Raw genomic sequence first — 26,790 nt, 5'->3', positions numbered from 1 at the left:
GGTGGGGGGAGGGGAAATGAGGAAACTGGTGAAATCCGAGTTCATCCCTTGTGGTTGGAGGGTTCCTAGCCGGAAGATGAGGCGTTCTTCCTCCAACCGTCGTTTTGTTGTGGTCTGACGATGGAGGAGTCCAAAGACCTGCATATCCTTGGTGGAGTGGGAGGGGGAATTGAAATGTTGAGCTACAGGGTGGTTGGGTTGGTTGGTCCGGGTGTCCCAGAGGTGTTCTCTGAAACGCTCCGCAAGTAGCCGGCCTGTCTCCCCAATATAGAGGAGGCCACATCAGGTGCAGAGGATGCAATAGATGATATGTGTGGAGGTGCAGGTGAATCTGTGGCGGATATGGAAGTTTCCTTTGGGGCCTTGGAGGGAGGTGAGGGGGGAAGTGTGGGCGCAAGTCTTGCACCTCCTGCGGTTGCAGGGGAAGGTGCCGGGAGTGGAGGTTGGGTTGGTGGGGGGTGTGGATCTGACGAGGGAGTCATGGAGGGAGTGATCTTTACAGAATGCTGATAGGGGAGGGGAAGGAAATATATCCTTGGTGGTGGGGTCCGTTTGGAGGTAGCGGAAATGACGGCGGATGATGCGCTGTACATGGAGATTGGTGGGGTGGTAGGTGAGGACCAGTGGGGTTCTGTCCTGGTGGCGGTTGGAGGGGCGGGGTTCAAGGGCGGAGGAGCGGGAAGTGGAAGAGATGCGGTGGAGGGCATCGTCGACCACATCGGGGGGGAAATTGCAGTCCTTGAAGAAGGAGGCCATCTGGGTTGTGCGTTTTTGGAACTGGTCCTCCTGGGAGCAGATGCGGCGGAGTCGAAGGAATTGGGAGAATGGGATGGCGTTTTTACAGGGGGCAGGATGGGAGGAGGTGTAGTCCAGGTAGCTGTGGGAGTCGGTGGGAAATAAATACTGGCCCAACCAGCAACGAGCACATCCCATGAACAAATTAAAACAAATACTGTGCTGCTACTTTCAATAATCCATGCACATACGCCTCCCCGTGACTTCGTTCCTACATCCCCTTTAGAGTGGCATCCTTTCTTTTCTATTGCCCCTTCTCATTCTGCCAAGCCAAATGTGATTTCTACTCTCGGAGGTCTTTGCTCTTGATTGGTCTTCTCCGCACCACAATGAGAGGCTGAGTAGGCTGGAGCTATTTTCCCTGAAGTATTACAGGCTAAGGTGTATCGGTCTATAACATCATGAGGGGCATGTGTCGGGTGAATAGCCAGGGTCTTTTCCCCAGGGTAGGGGAGTCCAAAACTAGAGGGCATAGGTTTAAGGTGAGGGGGGAAATATTTAAAAGGGACCCAAGGGGCAACGTTTTCATGCAGTGGGTGGTGCGTGTGTGGAATGAGCTGCCAATGGAAGAGATGGAGGCTGGTACAATTACAGCATTTAAACGGTACCTGGATGGTATATAAAGAGGAAGGGTTTAGAAGGATACAGGCCAAATACTGGCAAATGGGACTAAATTAATTTAGGATATCTGGTCAGTATGGATGAATTGGACCGAAGGGTCTGTTTCTGTGCTGTACATCTCTCTGACTCCATGTTATCAGCTGATAAAATTAATTTGGACAAATACAACTTAGGTTTAAATTTGTGTTTTTATTAAACTTTGCTGTCTACCAGCCCGACTTTGGACTGTGAGATCATCTGTACAGCAGATTTGTATTTAATCTTGCAAGAATCATGTGGTGGGAGAGTTTGTGGTGAATTGAATTTACAATAGCAGCTTTTTCCTCAGCCGTGGATGTAATGTCCTGTCACAGGAAGCTAAAATCACCTACGCTGTGAGCTTACAACAGTTATCCCCAGCAGACTAAATGGAGTCAGGGACAAGGCAGCTGGAGATGTGAAAGAAAGCTGGCAGGCCACAATGGATGTTATTTTCATACTCATGGTATCCCTGCTCTAGGTTCTCTGCTGTGAGGCCTGTTCCAGCCTGGATGCGTTGCTGCTCAGTACAAAATGCTGTTTTGTCAATCTTCAGCAACTTTGTCAGAGTGCTGCGGACAGCTCACTTTTGTGCTTCATTCAGGCTCTACAGCAGTGAATTATAATGTGTTATGAGCATCAATAGCCCTTCAATATCTTACCCAAACACAATCCCAAATACTCAGCTTTATGGGAAAATACTGTCCTTTCCCAAAACTCATACACATTTTGGAGGAATCGTAGAATCCCCGCAGTATGTATGCAGGCCATTCAGCCCATCAAGTCCACAGAGACCCTTCAAAGGGCATCTCGCCCAGACCCACTCCCCTTACCCCATCCTCGAAAGCCTACTTTTCCCATGGTCATCCCAACTGACCTACACATTCCTGGACACTGGGAAATTTAGCATGGTCAATCCACTGTTACCTGCACATCTTTGGACTGTGGGAGGAACCCCACGCAGACACGGGAAGAATGCTCAAACTCCACACAGTCACCTGAGGTAGAGTGGAGTCCAGATCCCTGGCACTGTGAGGTAGCAGTGCTAACCACTGAGCCACCCCCAAATGAAATCACTGGTGAAAAAAAAGTGGGAGAGAGAACACTGTCTCCTTTGTTCAAATAGTGAGTGTGACGGTGCCTTACGCTATTGCCCTGCAGTGGAATTAGCTAATGTTGTGGGTGGGTAAATGAAGCTTGAAGCATTGTGGTGTGCATGATCCTTTACCACATCAAGCACTGCATTTATCCATTTACACAACTGACGACCGCTTATACAATGGGAAGGCTAAAGCTTTCAGTCTATAACAATTCTCTTCTTCAACCAGGACGTTTGGTCACTCATTATAAATAACTCTGCATTCATTCATTTCAGATCATAACCCTGAAGTACTCTGGGATGATTTTTGTGAGTTAGAAAAAGATCCAATTAAAAAGCCATCTTTCATTCTTTGTTAACTCAAAGAAATGGAAGAGTCTACTCAGATCCTCTGTGCTTCACTCGATTATATGCATCTCTGCGGTGTGTTATTGTGCTTGAATTTAAAAAAAAGTATATGGGGCACCTCTAGTCTTCTGTTTGAAGGAAACGTTCAGCCTGTGAGTTCACAGACCTGGCAAAAGCATGCAACGGAATTGGGATGATTTGAACCATCCCATTCTGCAGATGAAATCTTCAGAAAACAAATTTGGACCATGTTTTCAGACCGGAAATAAACTAATAACAATTGTTACTAAGTTCAAGTTCTATTCAAACGCCAAGTTGTCAGTAACTTTCATATTACAAGGAAACAATAAGCAGAGTTTCCCATCATGAACAGTTTATGGCTTGATTCGAACGAAAGATCACTGGACAATGGTTCCAATTAGGTTTTAGCAGCTTAATTTTGAATTTGAATTTGTTTTACTTTAGGGAGGCAGCGTTTTGTTACTGCCCAGCCTGGAAACTGCTGCCAACATGACGTTTAAACACTGGGAGAAAGTGTGCAATAGCGGCCAACGATAACCAGGGATACAGTGCTCAGCTCCTGTTGTTTCACTTCTGAACGCAACCTATGGAGGGTTAGATGTTCAACTCTTCTGTTAGGATTGTTTAGCCAATCAAATGGACATCTAGAAGAGGAATAGGCCCACGTCACAAAAATGGATGCAATTTTCATTACAATACAAGCAATGGAAATAGGGTGAGACATAATGGCCTTGCCAACAGATTTGAACGATTTGGAAATGCTGGTGTTGGACTGCAGTGGACAAAATTAGAAATCACAACAGAATAGAACAGGTGGTTGTCTACCTGATGATGGAGCAGCGCTCCGAAAGCTAGTGCTTCCAAATAAACCTGTTGGACTATAACCTGGTGTTGTGTGATTTTTAAGCAGGTTTTGAAACCAGTGTAAATGTAAAATGAAGGGGCAGCCTGCCCACTGTTTACAATGCAATCCTGCGCAGCCCGAGTTCAGGAGTACCAGCAGCCACCACTCTGAATTGGCACTACTCAGTCCCTAAATGGTCAGCTCCTCAGAGAACTTCCTGCTACTGAAGGTTAAAATGCCACCTCCAGTCTATTTGGGGCCAGCTAGCAGTTAAATAACTACCATGTTCTTTACCCGAACAGGCTCTCCCAACATTAATGGTCATAAAAACCAAACTGGCTCACTGATGAAATTTAAAACCCATTTACCCATCCCTCAAATTTCTGTTCCAGCAATGTCTGGCGAGTACCAACTCCTAGTACCCAGGAGGTCACATTTGCTGGCAAACTCGTGAAGTGGCTGAGCAAGACACTCACTGATCCTCTATGTTGGAATGATGACCACCGTCATGGCAAATGGAAGGAAGGTGCATTCCATGACGAGGACAGTTAAAATAGGAAATGTTATCTCACTCTTCCACCCACACAATTCACAATCAATTATTTCAAGATCACAATTGTTCAATGTCCAGGACAGTACAATCAAAGGCTTAGGAATGAAAGGCCTGCAAGTTTCCAGATATCAAACAGAGCATTCGTAAGAGTATGATCAGCAACAAAAGGAATTCACAGGGAATACAGTTTCCATTCATTCCCCCAGTGAGGACGGTATCTTAGAGATGTAAGACATGCATATTTCCTCCAACACTAAACCAACGTTACACATCATCACTACAGCTCACTGATTCAGTTTGTTATGTTTCCTTGCCAAACTAGCTCTCTTGTTGCCATCTTCTCTTCTATTTCACGTACTGTCCCTCATCTCCTTCAATCTTTTATTCATTCTCTTCGATTGCTTTTCCCGAACAAATGGACAGCACGGTGGCTCAGTGTTTAGCACTGCTGCCTCACAGCGCCAGGGACCCAGGTTCGATTCCCACCTCAGGCGACTGTCTGTGTGGAGTTGCACATTCTCCCCCTGTCAATGTGGGTTTCCTCTGGGTGCTCCAGTTTCCTCCCACAATCCAAAAGTGTGCAGGTCAGGTGAATTGGCCATGCTAAATTGACCATAGTGTTAGGTACATTAGTCAGGAGTAAATATGGGGTAGGGGAATGAGTCTGGGTGGATTACTCTTTGGAGGGTCGGTGTGGACTTGTTGGGCCAAATGGCCTGTTTCCAGAATCTAAAAAAAAGGATCCTTGATAATGTCCAAGCTTCACCCCCACTCAGTGGTGCTTAGTCTTAGAAAAGTCTCCTGCACTATAAACCTAAACAGCCCTGTGTGTCAGCAACAGATAAATTAAGTAATAAGTTACCTGACTTATTCGAGGAGTAGAGTCGGATTCATACAAGGTTGTGTCAAAAGCCTCATCTGACAGATTGCAGATTAAACTTCATTAAAGGTAACAGGGATTGTGTTTCAAAATGTATCCCATTGGCTATAAAGTGCTTTGAGATGTGTGGAATTGTGAAAAACACCAATGAAATGCAAGTCTTTCTCTCCTTTAGTCTCCACCACACAGAAAGCATCGCTGCTCAAGTCTTGAGTTTGGGAAACATTTGTCATCAAAAATAGTGAAGGAAATGAACGGAGTTTCCCCAGAAATAGAAAGACATCTAGCTGAAGTTGAAGACTTTCCATATTCATAAACAATATAAATTCAGGCATCGGAGGTTGGGGTCAAAGTTTGCAGATGGTGTCAATTGACAGGATACAGTTTGTGGGTGTGGAGGTTTGCACCAGAATATAAGACGACAAACAAACTTAGAGTGGAGCAAACAACTCCTCTTACGTTCAAAACAGCAAAGTACAAGGTGGTTTTTCTCGATGGGATAAAAGAAAAAGAGACAGCTGATTCCTGGAGAAGCAAGGCACTAAATAGGGCAAAACTGCAAAGAGAAATGGGATAGAAAGAACTTCCAGCCAATTTCCAAGTCAAAAACATTTGACTGGCTGCAAAGTTTACTACACTAATCTCCAGGTTCATTTCCTGCATATCAGCAAACTATAAATATGGAATAAGAATATCATGCTGGTTTGCATTGAGATTATGAACACTGCAGAATAACATTTGCATTATTAGTCTATTCAGTCTTAATGCACTGCTGCTTCTGTTCCTTCTGTAAACAGTATTGAGCTCCTGAGGTTTCTGGTCACCAACTCAATGGGAAAACATTGTCAAAATGACCCAGACAGGTCATTTCCGGAAACCTAATGAAGGCTGCCATCCGGAATTATTCTACTTCCCATGATCCTGCTCAAAAGAGATCCCGTTACTGTACTTCAGTGTTGGGGAATTTGACAAATTATTTACAATGATGAACAGACACTCTTGTGATTTTCTTGAACTCGATGTGTCAGCATTGTGGCAGAATCAGGAATCAATTCCCAACAGGATCAGTTACATTGTCAACATTTCCTGCACCATTTTCGGAAGTATTCCATTGGCTATAAAACACTTTGACGCATGCCAAGGTCGTGAAAGGTGCTACGTAAATGCAAGTTCTTTCTTTTCCTCTCCCACCTCCCACCCCCGAAACAATTCAATTTTCACTAGATGCCCCCAAACCCTCCCCCTCCACAAACTTATAAAAACACAAAATGGGAGAAAGAGAAACTTGCACAGGTTGGAGGTCAGGAGTCATTCTCACACTCCCATCAGGTATCTCTCATCTTGAATCCTGTTTTGCCCAAGATGCATTTATATGCCAAGTGGATGGTACGGTGGCTCAGTGGTTAGCACTGCTGCCTCTCAGAACCAGGGACCTGGGTTCAATTCCAGCCTTAGGCGACTGTGTGGAGTTTAACATATTCTCCCTGTGGGTTTCCTCCGGATGCTTCAGTTCCCTGCCACAGTCCAAAGATATGCAGGTGGAATGGATTAGCCATGGGAAATGTAGGGTTACAGAATAGGATGGGTTTGGGTGGGATGCTCTTTGGAGGGTCAGTGTGGGCTCGATGGGCTGAATGGCCTGCTTCCACAATGGAGGGTTTCTAGGATTCTACTGTTGCTTAATTGGTTTGTTGTCACAAGCAGGATGACCCAGTTACCAGCTTGAAAAATAAGGACATAAAAAAAAGCAGGGTCTGATGTTGTCATCACAGTCACAAAATATCCAATCTCCAGTCTGCGAAACACTTTTTGAGTTTTTGATTGAGGAACCTAGACCATATGACCTCAGTCCACAGAGGAGAGATTTATAGAACACAATCACATCCTCACTGTATATTCGTCAAATCTCAGGGACTAGTTGTGAGAATCTTTCAAGAGTAGGAACAAGTATTGAAGGAGGCCTTTAGATCCATCGTGCACATTCCTGGTCATTCCGCTAAAGGCCTTTACTTTAAGGATTCAGCAACTTGCACCTGCTTGCAAAGACCAGGGAATTGTATTACATCCAAGTGAAAGCAGACATTCTCATGAGAAAATGACCATCTGCCTCCCTGGAATAAAATAAAGAGTTGCCAGTGCAGAAGCTCTGAAACCCAGACCAGCATTTACTGCCTATCCCTCAGGCTACAAAGTAAAAGCTGAAACAGGAATCCAAAGCGACTGGATCCTGTGACGTTCTGGTTTTAATGAAGATGAGGGATAGGGGAGAACAATCAAACCACTCCAGGAAAACAGATGAAACAAAAAATAGAAAATGCTGGAGAAACTCAGCAGATCTGGCAGCATCAGCGAGGAGAAAGAGGCAATCAATGCTTCAAATCCAGTGACTCTCTATCAGAAAGGCTTTTCTTCTTAGCCTTTAGATATGGGCAATAAATGCTGCTCCCGAATGAATGACATAAACAAAGCCTATGACACGACCTTTGCACACATCCTTTTGGGAGTCCAATTGAAACCACTCTCTCTGGTCGTAGGGATCTGTCAATTTATCCTGTACCGTCTGAGACCTCTCTCTTCTTGACCCTGATCTCCAGCACCTGCAGTCCTCTCGCTCTCCCTCTCTGTTCTTGCGCCACCTTTAAACCCATTCCATTTACACTGCCTTAGAATTATTTATACCTCACAGTGTACATCTCAGCAATAACATTTCATGTATTAAGTACCTCCTGTATGCTTCAGATTGCGTCATCTAAAGTTTATTACTTCTCTCTGGGTTTACTACATTCCTATGTATTATGTCATTCAGATCCTAAGAAGTTACATCCCATGCACTGAAGCCCTGGCCACAACCTTAGAGCACAGCCCAGTTTGATGCTGTTTCATTGCATCTTCCTCGAAGGGCCTGTGTTTTCAGGACATAGTTCCACAGTCACAAGCAGATTCCAATCTTCAATGAGCATCTCATTCAGACACTTAGTCACTGCATGAGCATGAGAATATTTTCAATGCCTGGTCAGCTTGTTATGCCTAACTTGCTACGTCACACATCTCCCAGATTGCTACACTATGACAACACTTTAATTAAATGTATGCTATTGGCTGCAAGTTGCTTTAAAGAGATTGTGAAACAAAACTGGCCTTATAAAGGCCGCTTGCTGTACTTACTGGAGTGTCAGTGAGACCGAACACGTCTCGAACATCCCGGACTGGCTGCTTGTTCTTCCTCCGGGTGGTCTGGGTGTAGGTGTCCAGTCGGCGCTGGACAGCTTCAGCCTGCGCTCGGGTCAATGTGGACAACAAAGCCATGCCATCCTCTCCTGCCGAGCCTGAGACCAAGGTTGAGAGGCCTACCTCCTGCAACCACTCAGCTTCCATCTCCCCCTCTGCAAAGCAACACAAGGTCACACTTATTAAAGTTCAAAAATCCAATAATCTAAAGCAGGAAGCTTTAAAAAGAAAAAAAGAAAACAATGTAGGCAGTGTCTGTGGTGTACAGATTGACAGCATAGGTACAGGCCTTTCAGCCTGGGTCAGTTATGTTCTTCATTGGCCTTTTCCCACTCCTCTTCACTTTAAGCGATCAGATTATTAGAGTTAAACAACGAACTGTGGATGCTGGAGACCTGAAACAAAAAAGAGAAATTGCTGGAGAAACTCAGCAGGTCAGACAACATCAGTGGAGGGAAAGCTTCTGATGAAGAGTCACCAGACTTGAAACGTCAACTCTGCTTTCTTCCCGTAGACACTGCCAGACCTGTGAGATTGTCAAAGTACATGGGAGAGGAAACAATGGCTATCCTTCAGGGAGGATGGGACCTTTCACTAATTGACTAAGCCTCTCTCTCTATGCAACGATAGTGCTTGAGAGTATTTCCCAGTCCCTTCTCAATATTTTTTATATTATTCAGTTAAGAACATAAGAACTAGAAGCAGCATTAGGTAATTCACCCTTGAGTGTGATCTGCCATAATATATGATCATGGCTGATCCCATCTCAGCCTCAACTCTACTTTCCTACCCACTCCCAATAACCCTTTAACCCATTGCTAATTAATAATCTGTCTATCACCTTAAATGTATTCCGTGTTCCGGCCTCCACCACACTCCAGGGGAGTTAATTCCTTTGAAAGAAGCAATTTCCCCTCATCTCTTTCAAATCTGCCACTCCTTTAGCCTAAAACTATGACCTCTTGTTCTAGACTGTCCCACAAGCAGAAACATCCACTCTACTTTGTCAATCCCATCTTATATACTTCTATTATATCTCCTCTTAAACTTCTAAACTCTAGTGAACATAGGCCTAAATTGCTCAACCTCTCTTCATAAGACATAGAAACTTGCCAAATAGGAGCAGGAGTAGGCCATTTGGCCCTTTGAGTCTGTTCATCATGATCATGGCTGATTATCCAATTCAACAACCTTTTCCCACCGATCTTTTGGTCCCTTTAGCCCCAAATTCTACATCCAATTCCTTCTCGAGGCTTTGGCCTCGACCACTTTCTGTGGTAGCAAATTCCACAGGTGCACCATTATCTGGAGGAAGGAATTCCTCCACATCTCAGTCCAAAATGGCTGACCCTGTATCTTTAGACTGTGACTCCTGGTTCTTAAATCCCCAGGCATCAGGAAAACATAAGCCTTTTCTCTCTGGAATTAATTGAGTGAACAGTCTATGAATTGTTTCCAATGCAATTACATCCTTCCTCAAGTAAGGGGATGAAAACTGTATGCTGTGTGATGTTAAACCTCATCACACAATGAAGCAAAGATGACGCCTTGTCAGCGATTGGTCAGCTGTGTGTATTGATGGTTCTGGAAGTGGAGAGGGTCAGTGATTCAGGCCGCAGTCTCTCTGAAATCTGGCAAGGAAGTGCCAAACAGGTTCTTCTTGAAGAAGAACAGCAAGTACTGGAGAAACCCAGCAGGCCTGTATGGAGAAAACGGAGCTAATGTTTTATGTCTGTGTCATTCTCACGAAGGGACATTTACATTAACTTTGGCTTTCTCTCCACAGATGCTGCCAGACCAGCAGAGTTTCTCCAGCACTTTCTGTTTTTGTCTCAGGTTTTCAGCATCTACGGCTCTTTGGACTTCAATGAAAGCCTAAAATAAAAACATTCATGGGATGTGGGTGTCACCGATGAAGCTCAGTGTATCTTGCTCATTCTCAATTACCCTGCAGAGGGTGGTAGCAAGTTGTCCTCCTGTACATAACTGTATGGATCGCTATGCCAATTCAGGGAGCAGTTAAGAGTCAACTACACTTGCGTGGACCTGGAGTCACATATCGGCCAAAACTGGGTGAGGTTTCCCTTGTCTGAAAGGACATCAGTGAATCAGTCTTGTGGTTTTGTGGGCATGATTACTGGGTTAGCTTATCCTCCTGGATTTATTAAGTGAATTTTATTTCCCTCGCCAGATTGATGGGAAGTGGACTCATCGCTTCAGGCTTCTGGATTACTCATCCATTCTTTCAACAGCAACAGCCAGAGCAGGGGTTGGGTTGTGGAGGGAGCTGATGTTACTGCTTTACTTAGTACCCACAACCGGCATGTGGCCCTGCTAGGAACTTGTTTAGATAGCATTCCTGCCATCAATGTTTCCTTGTAATACATGTCCACCAGGCTAGCCTCCAGCAGAACCAACAGCTAACTTGTGACAACACAACGGTTCAATGGTTAGCACTGCTGCCTCACAGGACCTGGGTTCAATTCCAGCCTCAGGTGACTGTCTGTCTGTGTAGAGTTTGCATGTTCTCCTGTGGGTTTCCTTTGGGTAGTCCAGCTTCCTCCCATGGTCCAAAGATGTGTGGGTTAGATGTGTTGACCGTGCTAAGCTGCCCTGTAATGTGCAGTCTAGGTGGGTTAGCTAGGGTAAATGTGGGGTTACGATGGAAGGATGGAACCCTCTTTGGAGGGCTGATGCAGACTTAATGGGCTGAATGGCCTTATCTGCATTGTATGGCTTCTAGTCTTCAGCAGACTATGCATGCGCTTGATTGAATGGTATTGTTGAAATGTAGGAGCAGAAGTAGGCCATTCAGCCCATCAAAGTCTGTTCTGTCATTCAATAAGATCACTGCTGATCTGATAATCCTCAACCTAACTTCCCGCCTTTTCCCAAAAAAGCCTTTGATTCTTTTACGGATTAAAAATCTGTCCCTCTCAGCCTGGAATATACTTAGTCTCACAGCCCTGAGCAGTAAAGAATTCCACAGATTCATTAACCTCTTTGAGAAGAAATTCCTCCATATCTGTGTCTTAAAAAGGCAATCCCTTCGTGCCCTCTGGTCCTAGTCTGTCCAACACTGGGAAACAGCCTTTCTGCATCTGCCTTGTCAAGTGCCCAAAGAACTTCATATGTTTCAATAAAGCTGCCAGTCATTCTTCTAAATTCCATTGATTACAGGCCCAACCTGCTCAACCTTCTCAAACAAGCCCTCCATACCTGGTAACAACCTGATGAACCTTCTCTGGACTGCCTCCAATACCGATATATTTTTCCTCAGAGAAGGAACCCAAAACTGTTCACAGTATTCCAGCTGTGGCCTGACTAGAGCCATTTATAGTTTCAGCAAAAGCCTTCCTACTTTTCCTCTTGATTTCCTTTGATTTGGCATACACTAATAAAGATAACCAGCCCTAAGCTAATGTAACCTATTAAATATCTCACACTTAAGTTAGCCTGGTATCTCTTAAGAGATACAGATGTCTCTTGCCAAAGTGCACATAAGATTAAGAGACAGCTAGAACTAACTAGGTCCTCCCTGAGAGCCAGTCTCTCAGTGAGTGGAGCTATACCAAGGCCTCAGAGTTAACACTTCCAGACCAACTATCTTGTACAATAGTTTGACTTCCCTCGCACAAGAGTGGAATCTGTTCTTTCCACACATCTTTTCCCGGTTGGTGCGATCATGTCACATTGTATTTTAAGAAGGCACTCAATCACAACCTGGTCAAACAAAGCTAGATATCCCACAAATTTCAAGACGTTCCCATTATCAGAAGTATGGCAGGGTCATTTGTGTGTTTTCCAAAAAGCAGCATTCTCAAACCAAGAACTCATTAAACCAGTCATCATTGGCTCTGCTGCCAATACTTTTCGTTTGGTTTCTCAATCGCAATCCAAGTTCTTTCCACTATTGAAAACTTTCCAAAATGTCCACTGCTCCTCTCCCGTGCTGCTGGAACTGCGGACAGGTTTTTCTATTTTAAAGTTCTGAACCTTTACCCTAAAAGAAAGAAAGGACGCCCCACCACCAGTAAACAGCTTGCAGCAGAAGCAAAATGCCAAGCTCTTTGCAGCATTGACAATGCATTTCTTCTCCAATTGGCAAGCATCCCGTAATGATTTGTTGAAAATTTTTTTCGATTACAATCTCGCAGGAAACTGAATTACTGAACTCGTTCTGGCCCATGTTCCTGTCACACATGATTATCATGTGTTGGCCAAGTTGCAGGGTCACCATAGTTCAAACTGACCACACATGCGGCAGGTCCCGATCCTTTTGACTCTTCATCCTGGGGACTTCTTCATTTGGTTCAGCTTCTCCATTCCTCTTCAAAATCAACCTCAACTTTAACGAGATCAGAGACAAGGCTGTCACCCCAACGTTGCTCTCCAGTGAATTATTTTCTTCCCCTTCCTGAGGCTGTGCTCCATAACACCATAAGACATAGGAGTGGATGTAAGGCCATTCGGCCCATTGAGTCCATCCCGCCATTTAATCATGGCCGAAGGGCATTTCAATTCCACTTACCCGCACTCTCCCCACATCCCTTAATACCTTGCGAGATCAAGAATTTATCAATCTCTGCCTTGAAGACATTTAACGTTCCGGGCTCCACTGCACTCCATGGTGATGAATTCCACAGGCCCACCACTCTCTGGCTGAAGAAATCATTCCTCATTTACATTCTAAATTGACCCTCTCTAATTCTAAGGTTGTGCCCATGTGTCCTAGTCTTCCCGTCTAACGGAAACAACTTCCCAGCGTCCACCCTTTCTAAGCCATGTATTATCTTGTAAGTTTCTATTAGATCCCCCCTCAATCTTCTCAACTCTAATGAATACAGTCCCAGGATCCTCAGCCGTTCATCGTATGTTAGGCCGACCATTCCAGGGATCATCCATGTGAATCGCTGCTGGACACGCTCCAGTGCTAGTATGTCCTTCCTGAGGTGTGGGGCTCAAAACTGGACACAGTACTCTAAATGGGGCCTAACCAGAGCTTTATAAAATCTCAGTAGCACATCGCTGCTTTTATATTCCAACCCTCTTGAGATAAATGACAACATTACATTCACTTTCTTAATCACGGACTCAACCTTCAAGTTAACCTTCAGAGAATCCTGGACTAGCACTCCCAGAACTCTTTGTACTTTGGCTTTATGAATGTTCTCACCATTTAGAAAATAGTCCATGCCTGTATTCTTTTTCTCAAAGTGCAAGGCCTCACATTTGCTCACGTTGAATTTCATCAGCCACTTCCTGGACCACTCTCCTAAATCTTTCTGCAGCCTCCCCACCTCCTCAGTACTACCTGCCTATCCATCTAACTTTGTATCATTGGCAAACTTCGTCCGAACGTCCCCAGTCCCTTCATCCAGATCATTTATATATGAAGTGAACAGCTGTAGCCCCAACACTGAACACTGTGGGACAGCACTTGTCCCTAGCTGCCATTCCGAAAAAGAACCTTTTATCCCAACTTTCTGCCTTCTGTCAGACAGCCAATCCTCAATCCATGCCAGTAGCTTACCTCGAACACCATGGGCCCTCACCTTACTCAGCAGCCTCCCATGAGGCACCTTATCAAAGGCCTTTTGGAAGTCTAGGTAGATAACACCCACTGGGTTTCCCTCGTCTAACCTACTTGTTACCTCTTCAAAAAATTCTAACTGGTTTGTGAAGCACAACCTCCCTTTGCTAAATCCGTGCTGACTGGTTCTAATCCGAACCTGCACTTCCAAGAATTTAGAAATCTCATCCTTAATGATGGATTCTAGAATTTTACCAACAACCGAGGTTAGGCTAATCGGCCTATAAATTTCCATATTTTGTCTTGAAATTTCTTGAACAAGGGGATTACAACAGCAATTTTCCAATCATCTGGGACTTTCCCTGACTCTAGTGACTTTTGAAAGATAACAAACAATGCCTCCGCCTTTTCCTCAGCCACTTCCCTCAGAACTCTAGGATGTCGCCCATCGGGGCCAGGAGATTTATCAATTTTTAGACCTTTTAGTTTTTCTAGCACTTTCTCTTTTGTAATGGCTACCATATTCAACTCAGCCCCCTGACTCTCCTGAATTGTTGGGATATTGCTCATGTCTTCCACAGTGAAGACTGACACAAAGTACTTATTAAGTTCTTCAGCTATTTCCTTATCTCCCAGCACTCACCTTCCTGCATCAAATTGGAGCGGCCCAATGTCTAATTTTTGCCTCTCATTTGTTTCTAATGCATTGAAAGAAACTTTTACTATCATTTCCAATATTATTGGCTACTTTACCTTCATATATGATCCTCTCCTTCCATATTTCTCTCTTTGTTATCCTCTGTTTGTTTTTGTAATCTTCCCAATGTTCTGATTTCCCAGTGCTCTTGGCCACTTTATAGACTCTCTTTTTCTTTGATACCTTTCCTGACTTCCTTTGTCAGCCACCCCGGATAATATGTCAGAAAGGAACACGCCCGCTGCTCCACTCTTCCGCCTTTTCAGCTTTCAGTTTACAATATTTTGCTGCAGACTATTCTTTTCTATTTGTGTCTACCAGGAGCTGTATCAGTGTGACCTTAGCTTTCCCTGGGTTTGGTCTGTCTACTGTAGTGAGCTCCAGCTTCCTCTCAATGTCTGCCCTTTGGGAATATGTTTATCTGTGCAATAGTTACTGCAGCCCTTTTCGTGATTGTGAACCTAACCTTCACATTTTTCTTTCCTCTTTAAAACTATAGATAAGAAGAAAGCTCACACCCTGGGACTAAAAGTGTGTATTGCTCTCACATCACATACGGAGTGTGCACAGTCTGCCCTGCCTGTCAAGTAAACCTTCTATTTCCCTTTTATCATCCACCTTTCATTAATTCGGAGATCTCCAAATGGTCATGCCTATTGACTTCAAGCTGTGCACAGAAACAAGAGGTCCTCCCATTGCCATCACTTAGGCAAGGGAGGACAACTGAGTCTAAATGACGCCTGCTTGTGTCCAGTCAATTTGACTTAAACAGATTTTTTAAAAAACATGAGCTCATGTGCCAGCAAAGGGGGCAGGGAACTGCTCACTGGAGAGGGGGAGCCCCACACATGCTCAGACTGGGCAGCAGCTGATACAAATCGGCTGAAGGGCAGCCATGAGTAGCTGAGTCAAAGTCACATCAAAACAAGAGGAGTGACAAAGCATGATCTGTAACTGAACTGAAGGTACAGGCTCAGGATTTTCACAGATCAGTGGTTTGTGTGTTCACGTGAACGTGTTCAAACATGTGTGATGTAGTAGGTCTGTGTGTGCTCGTGAGTGTGTCAGAGCATGTGTGCGTGTCAGAGTATGCGAGAACGTGTGCGCATATGTGAGAGCATGCCTGTCTGTTAGAGAGCATGTATGGCTAGGTGTCAGCACGTGTAGCTGTATGAGAGCTTATGCATGCCCATGTGAGAGCATATATATGTGTGTGTGTGTGTGTACATACGCGTATGTCTGTATGGAGTTCACATATATGTGTGTGCATGCGCATGTGAGAGAGTGCGGAGAACAGGAATCGGATCAGCACTAAGCACATGCACTTTCCATGTGAAGGGGTGACAATATTATGGGTTTAAGAGATGTTTTTTCTTATGAAGAAAGGTTGAGACAGAGATGTTGAGCAGTCCAATAAAGCAAACAGATTGTAGATTTTTGTTTTAAATGTTGGAACAATAGAAGCAGCCTGAATGGGTGGGGCCAAGCTCCCAAAAAAAAGGATTTTAGTTTGTCTTTCAGTAACCTTTGGAGTTGTGAAAGCTGCTACATCTTTCTGTCTCTCTTTGTGAAAGCTAAAATCTGGGGTTCTCTTCCTGCTGCTAAAATTGCACGTGAGACGTCATTTTGCTGAATTTGCCTTTGCTAAGGGCATTTTTATGGGATGTTACTATAGCAGAATGGTTGCTGTTTAGTAGTTAAATAATCTAACATTCTGTTAAGTTTTCTAATAGAGTCAAGTTATTCTAATCATTCTTTCTTTTGTTTGCATTTTAAATATAGTGTAAGAATAAAGTATGGTTTGCTTCAAGCTGGTAGTTTGACCAATCAAGTTGAATCTGGAATGCAACACCTGGAACTTGCCTTTGAAATAAGAATATCAGTTCGGATCAAGGCTATCTCTTTGAGATGTTTCAAGGGGATCGGTCTGGTCCATACCAGAGGGAAACTTTAGTTTCAAATATGCAGGAGCAAGGTGGGGCAGAGAAAAGTGATCACTGCTGTCGCCTGGCAGAGAACTCTAGGTGAAGAGAGGGTGGGCAGCACAGAGGGAGAGAGAACAGAAAGTGAAGAAAGGTAGGTAGAAGTCAAACATCATAGTGCTGTGTCCCCAGGCATCTACTGACGTTGCTCATCCTTTATTGCAGCTGCTGAGTTGCTTATCATAAAGCCACAAGTCTCTTTACTCTGACTTTGATACTGTGCCATGGTACCAGTGCTAGCACACCAAAACGGATAGCTGTGGCTTCCTGGATTCTATTGATAAGGGTGTCTAAGTGCTAAGTGTATGTTAAATGCCACCATAATGATGCCCACAGAGACCTGAAAACAGAACAGCTTAAGGTCTCATAGGAGTAAGACCAACCATCACAGCAGTCGACCAGAATCTATGCTATTCACATAACATGCAACTATTAGTCGTGGGGCAGTTAGCTCAGTTGGCTGGATGGTTGGTTTGCAATGCAGAATGGGTTCAATTCCCACACCAGCTGAGGTTACCATGAAAGACTGTCCTTCTCAACCTCTTATGTCACCTGAGGCATGGTGACCCTCAGGTTAATCACCACATCTTCTCTCTCTACAAGAGAACAGCTCTGTAGTGCAGTAGGACTGTGGTGACTTTACTTACCTTTACCCATTAGCCATCACTCAATAATCTTGTTGAAGATGGGAGTTCCTTTACTTCATGGGATCTGTAGACCCTAATCTCGGAAGGTCATGGTGGTCAGCCAATCTACCAAATAGCAGTGATGAGAATTCATCTTACAAACAACACACTGGCCCTGGATTCACCGCACCCATGGCATATGTGCTGATATGAGTGAATGTCTGTTTATACATCAGGTGGGCGGGGGGTGTGGGGGGGGGGGGGGGTGTGGTGGTGAACGATTGTGCCTTGCTCTTCCTTGAATTCATACTTTATTTTCGGGTCTCAGTACATGGTAAGTAAATAAACTCTTATTTAAAAAGAGGGAACTGAAATGTTAACTGGTATCTGGGAAAACACTTCTCACAATTAGCTTGTAGGCCTTTGCTGTCCCCAAATATTTCTACAGTTTATATGAATGAATCCCACTGACCTTGTATAATTAATGCCAACAACTTGTAATCTCTACAATCTGAGATATTGCAACTAAACTGGTACAACCAAACCGCCCACTGAGTTTAAACAGGTATTTCACGGATTGCTGTATTAGGCAACAACTTCTTGCAAAATATTAACTTCGACCCACAGCCAATAAGGATGGTTGATTCTTTCTAGAAATAGCATTGGCTAATGTTTAAACTTCGGCCTGCTTTTATGTAGATTATCATAAAGCTATTCAAATTGCAGAATTCTCCTCTTCTCCTGAAGTGTACCACTACAGATGCAAATAGCTGTACAATCAGTGAGTTCAAGCAGCCTTTTACCAATGATCAGCAGTGTTTATAAATGTCATTGAAGACTTACCTGGCATTCCACACTCTGTTTCCACCAGAATTTAGGGTAGATGGCAACCAAACTGTGTGACTGATCAAAATACTCTTGCTCCTTGGGCCAATTTCGCAGGCCCTACCATTACAGAGTGTATTGTATAGAAACAAGTCATTCGGCCCAACCTGCTCACCCTCTCGCAAACCCTAATGTCACTTCCCTTCTCCCTCACTGTGTCAATGTGTGCATGCAGCATCAATCAGTTCCTGAGAGGGCAAAATTCTAAAATATTTACAGTGGTGCACGAGTTCATTGATACACCACTTTCATTCACAGTGAGTTTTGAAAAGATTTGTAACTCAGGTTGAGGTTCTGGATGTAGGTTTTCTCCATGAGCTAAAAGGTTTGTTTTCACACATTTCATCACCATACTAGATAATATCATCAGTGAGCCTCTGGATGAAGCACTGGTAGTGTAGCCCACATTCTATTTATGTGTTTGGGGTTCTTTGGGTTGGTGGGGTCATTTCCAGAGTGATATCATTGTCTGTGGTGCTGTTCATTTTCAGGGGTGGTAAATGGGATCTAAGTTGATGTGTTTGTTGATAAGAGTTCTGGTTGGAATGCCATGCTTCTCGGAATTCTCATGCATGTCTCTGCTTGGCTTGTCCTCGGATGGATGCATTGTCCCAGTCGAAGTGATGTCCTTCTTCAGCCATATGTAAGGATACTAGTGAGAGTGGATCAAGAGCAGAGGAAAATCACCTGTACAGTGTATTCAGAAAGAATGGGTACCCAATGAACACAGTCCGCCGATTTCTCAGCAACAAACGCAAACAAGCAGACAAAACACGTCCAGAAACCCTAACCACTCTCCTCCACATCAAAGACATCTCGGAAATGATAGACTGACTATTCAGACCCCTTGGCATCATGGTAGCCCGCAATCCTACCAACACACTAAAACAAAAGCTAATGAACTTGAAAGATCCTGTACGCACAACAACAAAACTAATGTCATTTAGAAAATACCATGCAAGGATTGTAACAAACATTACATTGGACTAACAGGCAGAAAACTAGCCAACAGGATACATGAACATCAACTAGACACAAAACGACATGCCCATCTCTCACTAGTATCCTTACATATGGATGAAGAAGTACATCACTTCGACTGGGACAACACATCCATCCTAGGACAAGCCAAACAGAGACATGCACAAGAATTCCTAGAAGCATGGCATTCCGACCGGAACTTCAAACACATTGCCCTAGATCTCATTTAACACCCACTGAGAAAAAAACAAGGAAATGACATCACCATAGGAAATGATGTCACCACAGGAAATGACATCACCAACCCAAGGGAATCCAAACATATAAATAAAAAGTGGGCTACACCACCAGTGCTTCATCCAGAGGCTCACTGAAGATGTTACCCAGTATGATAATGAAACATCTGAAAACAAACCTTCCAGTTCAGCAAGCAAACCTACATCCAGAACTTTCATTCACAATTACATATTATAATTTCGGGGATTTCTTCCATCCCCTGGTCATTTTCCCCATTATGGGGCAGTACAGTGGCTCAGTGGTTAGCACTGCTGCCTCACACTAGGGCAGCAGGGACCTGGATTCGACTCCAACCTTGGGTGACTGTCTGTGTGGTTGTTTGCACATTCTCGCCATGTCTGCACAGGTTTCCATCAGATGCTCTGGTTTCCTCCCACAGTTCAAAGATGTGCAGGTTAAGTGGGTTGGCCATGTTAAAACACCCCTGGGATGCGTTGGCGAGGTGATTAACCATGGTGAATGCAGGGTTATGTGAATGGGTTGGAATGGTAGGTCTGGGTCGGATGCTCTTCGGAAGGTCGGTGTGGATTTGATGGGCCGAGTGGCAAATTGGGATTCTATGAATTTGTATAATAGCTGTAAAATTGTGGGAGAAGCATCTGCAAATGAAAATAAAGTGCAGAACATGACAGCAATAAATATAGTTTCACAATGATAATAGTTGCATGGTACAACGTAACAGCATTGTAAAAATGAGATAGTATTGCCTGCCTGATGCTCGTCAACTTAGTAACACTACGATATATTCAGTAATAAAACAGAATAGCCTATCACTGCACCTACTTTCTATGTTTTTCTATGTTTCTAATTACAGCAGTAATGTGTTGCATAGCTCACATCAAATCAAATGTTCAAATCATGCTGTTAGAGATGCAATTTTAAAGACCTTGATATTTTATCACCCTTATCTATATGGCAAGCAAGTCCATGTTTGTGCAAAGCTCGTGGTAGTTACAAAAGGGCCACGCATATAGTGAGCGAGGGGTTTGGCTTTGTAAATTATCAGGCTTTATTGCTCAGGGGTTAAATGGCACATCTCACTGAGACTTGCTATCACTCACCATCAGGTGTCTTGACCTCCACTAGGTTCTGTTCTTCTTGTCCATTCTGACTGCTCTCCTTAATGCTCCTCACTTCTCTCCAATAGTCCTCCATCGAGGAGCTCTCCACAGAATCCTGTGATATGGACCGGCCAAATACCTGTGGGCACTGCAGCTCTCGTGAAACAGATGAGCTCATCCTTCTGAAATGTAGCTTCCTGCAGAGAATAAATGGAGGGGGGCTTTTAACTGAGAGCTTTGGCTTCATACACAGCACTGCAGAGAATATCACACAGCTGCTGCCTGCCACAGGGTCAAAATGCACACATTGCTGTCAATATCAGATTCCTGGCTTAGCAGGGTAGGAGGCAGCCTGTTTAATTTCACGTGAAGAAACTTCTTACCTTTTTTTTTGCTTCCCTTTAGCTCCTCAATTCCCCACACTGCTGAGTTCTGGGTGATTGTGAAAGTGCTCCCTTGAGCAGATAACAATCAAGTCAAAATAAATCACTCCCTGCCTGTAACCTGCTTAACCCCTTGAAGCTGCAGTCTGACTGTCCTTCAATCAGCAGGGGGTAAACTGCTTGGATAGTACATAAAACGAAAAAGGAAAGTAATAACTAATCACGTAAGCCAAAGAAATATTGGGGGAAAAAAACATGCATATGTTGAAAGATTTGTTGACTTGGTTTTCACCAAGTCTGGGCAACTGCCCACTGACAAGAGCATACAACACACACACATTACAGGAGTTTCTTCAGACAATGAGGAGTTCAGATCTTGGCAGTGGTCCTGGTTGGTTCATCAGCTTATCAAATCCTGTTAGCTTATCTCAGTGCTGGGGAGTCACCCCCAGTCAGCTTCCTTTAACAAAGAGCAGAGGCAGCTTCACAAAGAAGATTTCACTGTGTTAACCCAGTCTTCAAACCTACCAACAGTCAGGAGACAAGAAACTAGGATAAAAGGCAGAGGAGAGAAATTGTCTATCAGAACAATGAAAAACCCAACTTTGTTTTGGAAAAGAAAGAGAGAGAGAAATACTTGCCTCTGAAATCCATCAAAATGTAGTATCTCTTTAGTTCTCCTCCTCCCAAGAGTAATATTTCATGTACTGACTGAAATGTCTCACTGCAGTATTTATAGTTTTGGATGACAACAGCTGAGGATGCCATTTATAAATCCATCAAAGTGACTGTGGCATTTAAAAAAATTCAGTATCTTAGTATAATGTACTGATGTGTGCTCATCATTAGAAAAGTGTTCATTTGGTTTTGTGTTGATGAGGGAGATGGTTACATTATAGTTGCAGTTAAAATCCGGTTAAAGTTAATCATTTTGCTTCTCCTTCATTGTGCTGCACACTGTGGGATTGAGCTTCTGGAACAGCAGAAGAATTGTAAAACATTTGTGTGATGCGTGGTCTCACTGAGAACTGAACTCCACAACAGTACATGGTGGAGTGGGGGAACACCAACTTACAATTCACAATAATGTTATTCACAATTGACAGAATAATTCAGGATTAAAAGGCACTGGTTGATTCTCAGTTGTAATAAAATATCGAATAAATGGAGATAGACTGTTAGAGAACAACCTGGATTATCGAAACGAGACAGGCGGGGAGTATTTTGTTTGAATAGCTGATTGTTCAGATAACGGATAATGTTTTTACGGGACCTTGAGATCTTGTTCGGTTAATCTGAAATTCGGATAATTGACGTTCGGATAACCGAGGTTTTTCTGTAGTTAGGCAGCTACAGCAAAACCCACTGAACCTCACATCAGCACTTTAGCTTACAACTCAAAGTGGTAGAGGATAGAGCTGGAATGTGGTCTTCATACACGTAACAAGCTTTTATTTACAGAGACATGTGTTACAAATCAAGCCCCTGCAATCCAATAACCACATCCTGCACCTTCCTTCATTAATGCCAAATAGCTCAAAACAATGAAACTCTGACTTATACAATGGTCCCCCATTTGGCACATGTAATGGACATGTGTAGTGTAGGCATGAGGGAACACCCCGATGTTTGGTATCGCTCCCCTACTTTCTTGAATGCAATCATTCCTACTGTGGTACAGTTCAACAGAGAACAGCTGCCTTTGTTGAAATATTAATTCACGACGTATTGACAGTTTAACTATTTGGATCATTCAGAAACTCAGCTAATGTTCAGGGAACCTGGGCAGATGGTGGAATTCATTTTTAATAGAATCCCCACTGTGTGGAAACCGAGCATTTGGCCCAACAAATCCACACCAACCCTCCAAACAGCATTCCACCTAGACCCATCCCCCTACCTTATCCCTGCCATGGCTAATCCACCTAACCTACACATTCCCTGAACACTATGGGTAAATTAGCATGACCAATTCACCTGACTTGCACATCTTTGGACGGTGGAAGGAAACCGGAGCACCCAGAGGAAACCCACACTGACACAAGGAGAATGCGCAAACTCCACACAGACAGTCGCCCGAGGCTGGAATCGAAACCAGGTCCCTGGCACTGTGAGACAGCAGTGCTGACCACTGAGCCACCATGTCACCCATTGAATTGGAATCCAATAGAGAATCTGGAATCTAATGATGACCATGAAACCATTGTCAATTGTCAGAAACACTCATCTGGTTCACTAATATTCCTTGGGAAGGAAATCTGTCAGCCTGACCTGTTTTACATGTGGTTCAGACCCAGGGCAATGTGGTTGTCTCTTAACTGCAATTAGGGGTAGGCAATAAATACGAGCCCAGTCAGAAACACCCCCAACCCATGAGAGTCTGCAGTGAGAAACAAAGCAATAGGACTCACTTGTGACCTTAACGAAAGCAACTAATGATCTCCAGCATAGACCTCTACCCTCCTGACTGTTTGAATCCACAGTCATGTAAAGGCTTTAACCAGGCACCCTGCCTGGTTAAGGAGGGCCAACAGTGAATTATACTGAAATAATCTCAGGCAGTAAAATACACCAATTACCTTCCTGCCTTTCCACTGAAATTGAAACATGCACGGTACCACTAATTACACGTATAGGATTAAGGTAGGGACTGAAATGCACACAAACTTAAATTGCGATAACAAAGTTGTTTTTTGTTTAAATCAGCAATGTGACAATCCTCAGATATGTAATTACATTTTTCAGCAGCAGGAAGTTTTTTTTAATAAGTATGAACTTTGTATACCATTAAAGACAGTTATATCCCATTAAACAAGGTGTAACATTAAAGGTTTTATTTACAGTGAGACCAGCATCATGAAAGTTGGAAAATTTTGTAATTCCATGATTTTTATCCTATTTTCAATTAGAGTATTAACAGTTCACCCAACAAGGAAGCACAGGGTCAAAAGGTTTTGGTTTTTATTTCATTTGTTCAAGAGATGTGAGCATCACAGTCAGTTTATTGCCTATCTCAAACTTCCCAGAAGGCAGTTAAATGCAACCACATTGCTTTGGGTCCTGGAGTCACATGTAGGCCAGACCTGCTAAGGGCAGGAGATTTCTTAAATTCCCTAAAGTAGTGAAGCAGATAGGCCGTTAACAACAATCAATGATGGTTACATGGTCATAATTAGACTAGCTGTTTATTCCAGATTTAATTTTTGTTTATTGAATTCATATTTCGCCATCTACCATGGTGAGATTTGAACTCTTGTCCACAGAACATTAACCCAGGATTCTGGATTACTAGTCGACTATGCCATCACCTCAATATGATCAGACAGTGGATGTTGCTGTCAGGTTCTGAGGAGGAATAGTGACCACTGAGTTTTGCTATCATTATTACAGCAAAACCTAGGCCACATTATGCCCCTGGCATGCATATGCACACACACTTTACAGTAACCACTTAATGATCGGGAGTGTGGTCCCCACTGCAATGCAGCTGCACTTAGGGTGACTCAATGACTGGCAACACCGCAACATCCCATCATTCCGTGTCCAACATTGGTGCTCCACTGCACTCCCTCATGTCTTTGCCCAGACAGACAACTGAGCCAGAACTTCCCTCAAATCTTACAATGGCCAAACACTATCAAGTCCATAACCTCAGTGGCCACTGGCAAAAATAATCTGTTTCACTCACACCGACCACTGAGCAAAATCGAAATCTTCAGTCCTTTCCCCAGTTGCCCCAGACACGCAGGCTAAGCTGAGGCCCCAGGTCCACAGCTAGGATCTGGGCACCTGAAAGGCAGTTTCAGCTGGGCCTGGTGGTCTTCCTGTGTAGAGGTTGTGTGGCGGTCTTCTTTGTCTTTGAAGTCCAGCTGAAGTCCAGAAGACAGTCTTGCCCAGGAGTGGCAGTCTCGGCATGGCTTGGCAGTCGCCTTCAATGGAGGGGTCTGGCTTACTATCCAATAGTCCGGAAGGAAGTCTCAGCCCAGCTGCATCTTCAGCACATTCCATAATTCCTTACATTGGCTTTCCCAGAGCCTAGGAGCCCACTAAATTTGTGATGGACTTTGTCTTAACTTTTTTTTAAATGATATATGACTTCTGTCATTGATGTAGACACCAGAGTGAGGCAACTTCTAAAACTTTTCACTGTATCTTTCAAGCCATTTTCTCAGAACAATTGGAAATGGTTAAGTGTACTCGGAGCTGGAAATGTGTTGCTGGAAAAGCGCAGCAGGTCAGGCAGCATCCAGGGAACAGGAGCATCGACGTTTCGGGCATAAGCCCTTCTTCAGGAAGTGTACTCGGGGCTTGGCTCTGACAATGATCTGATATTCAGGCCAGAGGGAGTGGCATCCAAAATTTGCATTGAATATTAAACCACAAGCCAAAAATGTTGGGGTTGGTCAACTTACACGCAAGTAAAATCCACCCTCTTCCTCCAGCTCACTATCACAGAGTTTTCAAGTCAGAGACTGTTCCCACCATCACCCCTAATTATCATGCAAAATAATCCAAAAACGGTATATTCAGGTATTCTGTGCAGAAATGAGGAGGCATTCAAATGAGATCAACCATTACTCAAGCTTATCAATTATGAAAAACATTAAATGAAAGCTGGAAGGCAATATTCCAGATGCTGTAGAAAGGTGAGAAAGTGGGAGATGGAGCTCAACACAAGCGATAATTTGAAAGAAGATGGTGAAAAAGATTTATCTGGGTTCTGATTATCAATACACTTTCAACCAAAAGCTAATGGCAGGGTCTCAAAATCTTCCTCCATCTTGTTTGCTTGAAACCATGCATCAAAAAGTGAAATCAGCTGTGAGTCCACAATGCTTTGAATGTGAAGTTTCTTTCAGGCATAAAGCAGTTAGTCTCAGGGTCACTCCTCACCACTAAATACTAACTCATGCTGTGAGGTTCAAAAATGGTGACATGAGCTGAAGGTAAGATTGCCTTCATCATTGATGCCCCACCTTTTGCACACCAGGGTCTAACAGTCAGCAAGCACACTGTTCTGCTTTGTGCTCACAGTCAAGGAATGGCCACTTGACTACTGAAGAATAATGTCTGTGGAACTATATCCCAGCAAGAGACGGTTGTATGATTTCACTTCTTTCCCTGAAAGGTCTTGTGTATTAAAAACTCTTTTCCACAATAGCAGTGGATGCTGGATTACTTATTAATTTTAAATCATAGGTAGATTTCTTTTCATAAGCAAAGGTGTGAAAGGAAACGGGCTGCAGACTTAGGCCACAGATCAGTGAATGATAGAACAGGCTCGACGGGCTGAATGGTCTACTCCTGTTCCTGTGTCTCTCTGTTCCCAGTTCGGACAAAGCAGAGCAAGTAACAGTACAAATTGTACTCAACCAAAGCCCATCTTTGTGTTATTTGCCGGAGTTTCTGAGAATAAGAGATGATTTATTGAAACATACAAAATCCTAAAAGGGTCTTGAGAGGGTGAATGTGGAAAAGATGCCTCTCCCTATAGGACAATCTAGAAGTAAGGGTGACGGTTTAAAAATCGAGGATCACGCATTTAGAGATGATGTAAAATTTCTTAGCTCCCAATCTTCGGAACTCTACTCCTGTCACCTTTTCTGGAAGAGTTGCCGAATATCTTTAAAACAAAGATGGATAAGATTTTTGTTAAGCAAGCGATTGGGCGGTGGTCAAGGGGAGGCAGGAACGTGGATTTGAGGTTACAGTCAGATCAACCATGATCTTATGAAAGATTAAAGATTCTTTAATCAGAGATTTTTATTAAGGAGTAGGTTCAAGGGCCAAATTCTGCTCTTGATTCAAATATATATGTTCAAGCCAGTGGCAGATTAGAAGAGGCAACTGGGAGAGGTGCAATGCTACTATCGATGTCTAAAATATGTACAAATATATGCCTCAAACTGTGGGAAAATTCCTGTTCCCTTTGATTGTG

At 43.6% G+C, this 26,790-nt stretch overlaps 1 protein-coding gene across 5 annotated transcripts in view; it reads right to left on the bottom strand.

Annotated features, from left to right (window-relative positions):
* The window catches only part of arhgap28 (Rho GTPase activating protein 28), a 189,820-nt gene that overhangs the window by 47,532 nt on the left and 115,498 nt on the right, over positions 1-26,790 (bottom strand). For all 5 annotated transcript variants that reach the window (XM_087986671.1, XM_043687786.2, XM_087986670.1 and 2 more), the window contains exons 2-3: positions 20,470-20,666; positions 8,345-8,562 (exon numbers count right to left, since the gene is read on the bottom strand). In XM_087986671.1, coding sequence (XP_087842797.1) covers positions 8,345-8,562; positions 20,470-20,647 — 396 coding nt within the window. In that variant the 5' untranslated portion in view covers positions 20,648-20,666. The remainder of the gene's footprint in view (positions 1-8,344; positions 8,563-20,469; positions 20,667-26,790) is intronic.

The sequence above is a fragment of the Chiloscyllium plagiosum genome, unplaced genomic scaffold (assembly GCF_037043375.1).
Source record: "Chiloscyllium plagiosum isolate Xiang-an unplaced genomic scaffold, Cpla_swu_hap1 HiC_scaffold_4, whole genome shotgun sequence".
Classification (NCBI taxonomy): Eukaryota; Metazoa; Chordata; class Chondrichthyes; order Orectolobiformes; family Hemiscylliidae; genus Chiloscyllium; species Chiloscyllium plagiosum.
Note: the sequence above shows the minus strand (reverse complement) of the source record. Positions and strands in the feature narration are given on the sequence as shown.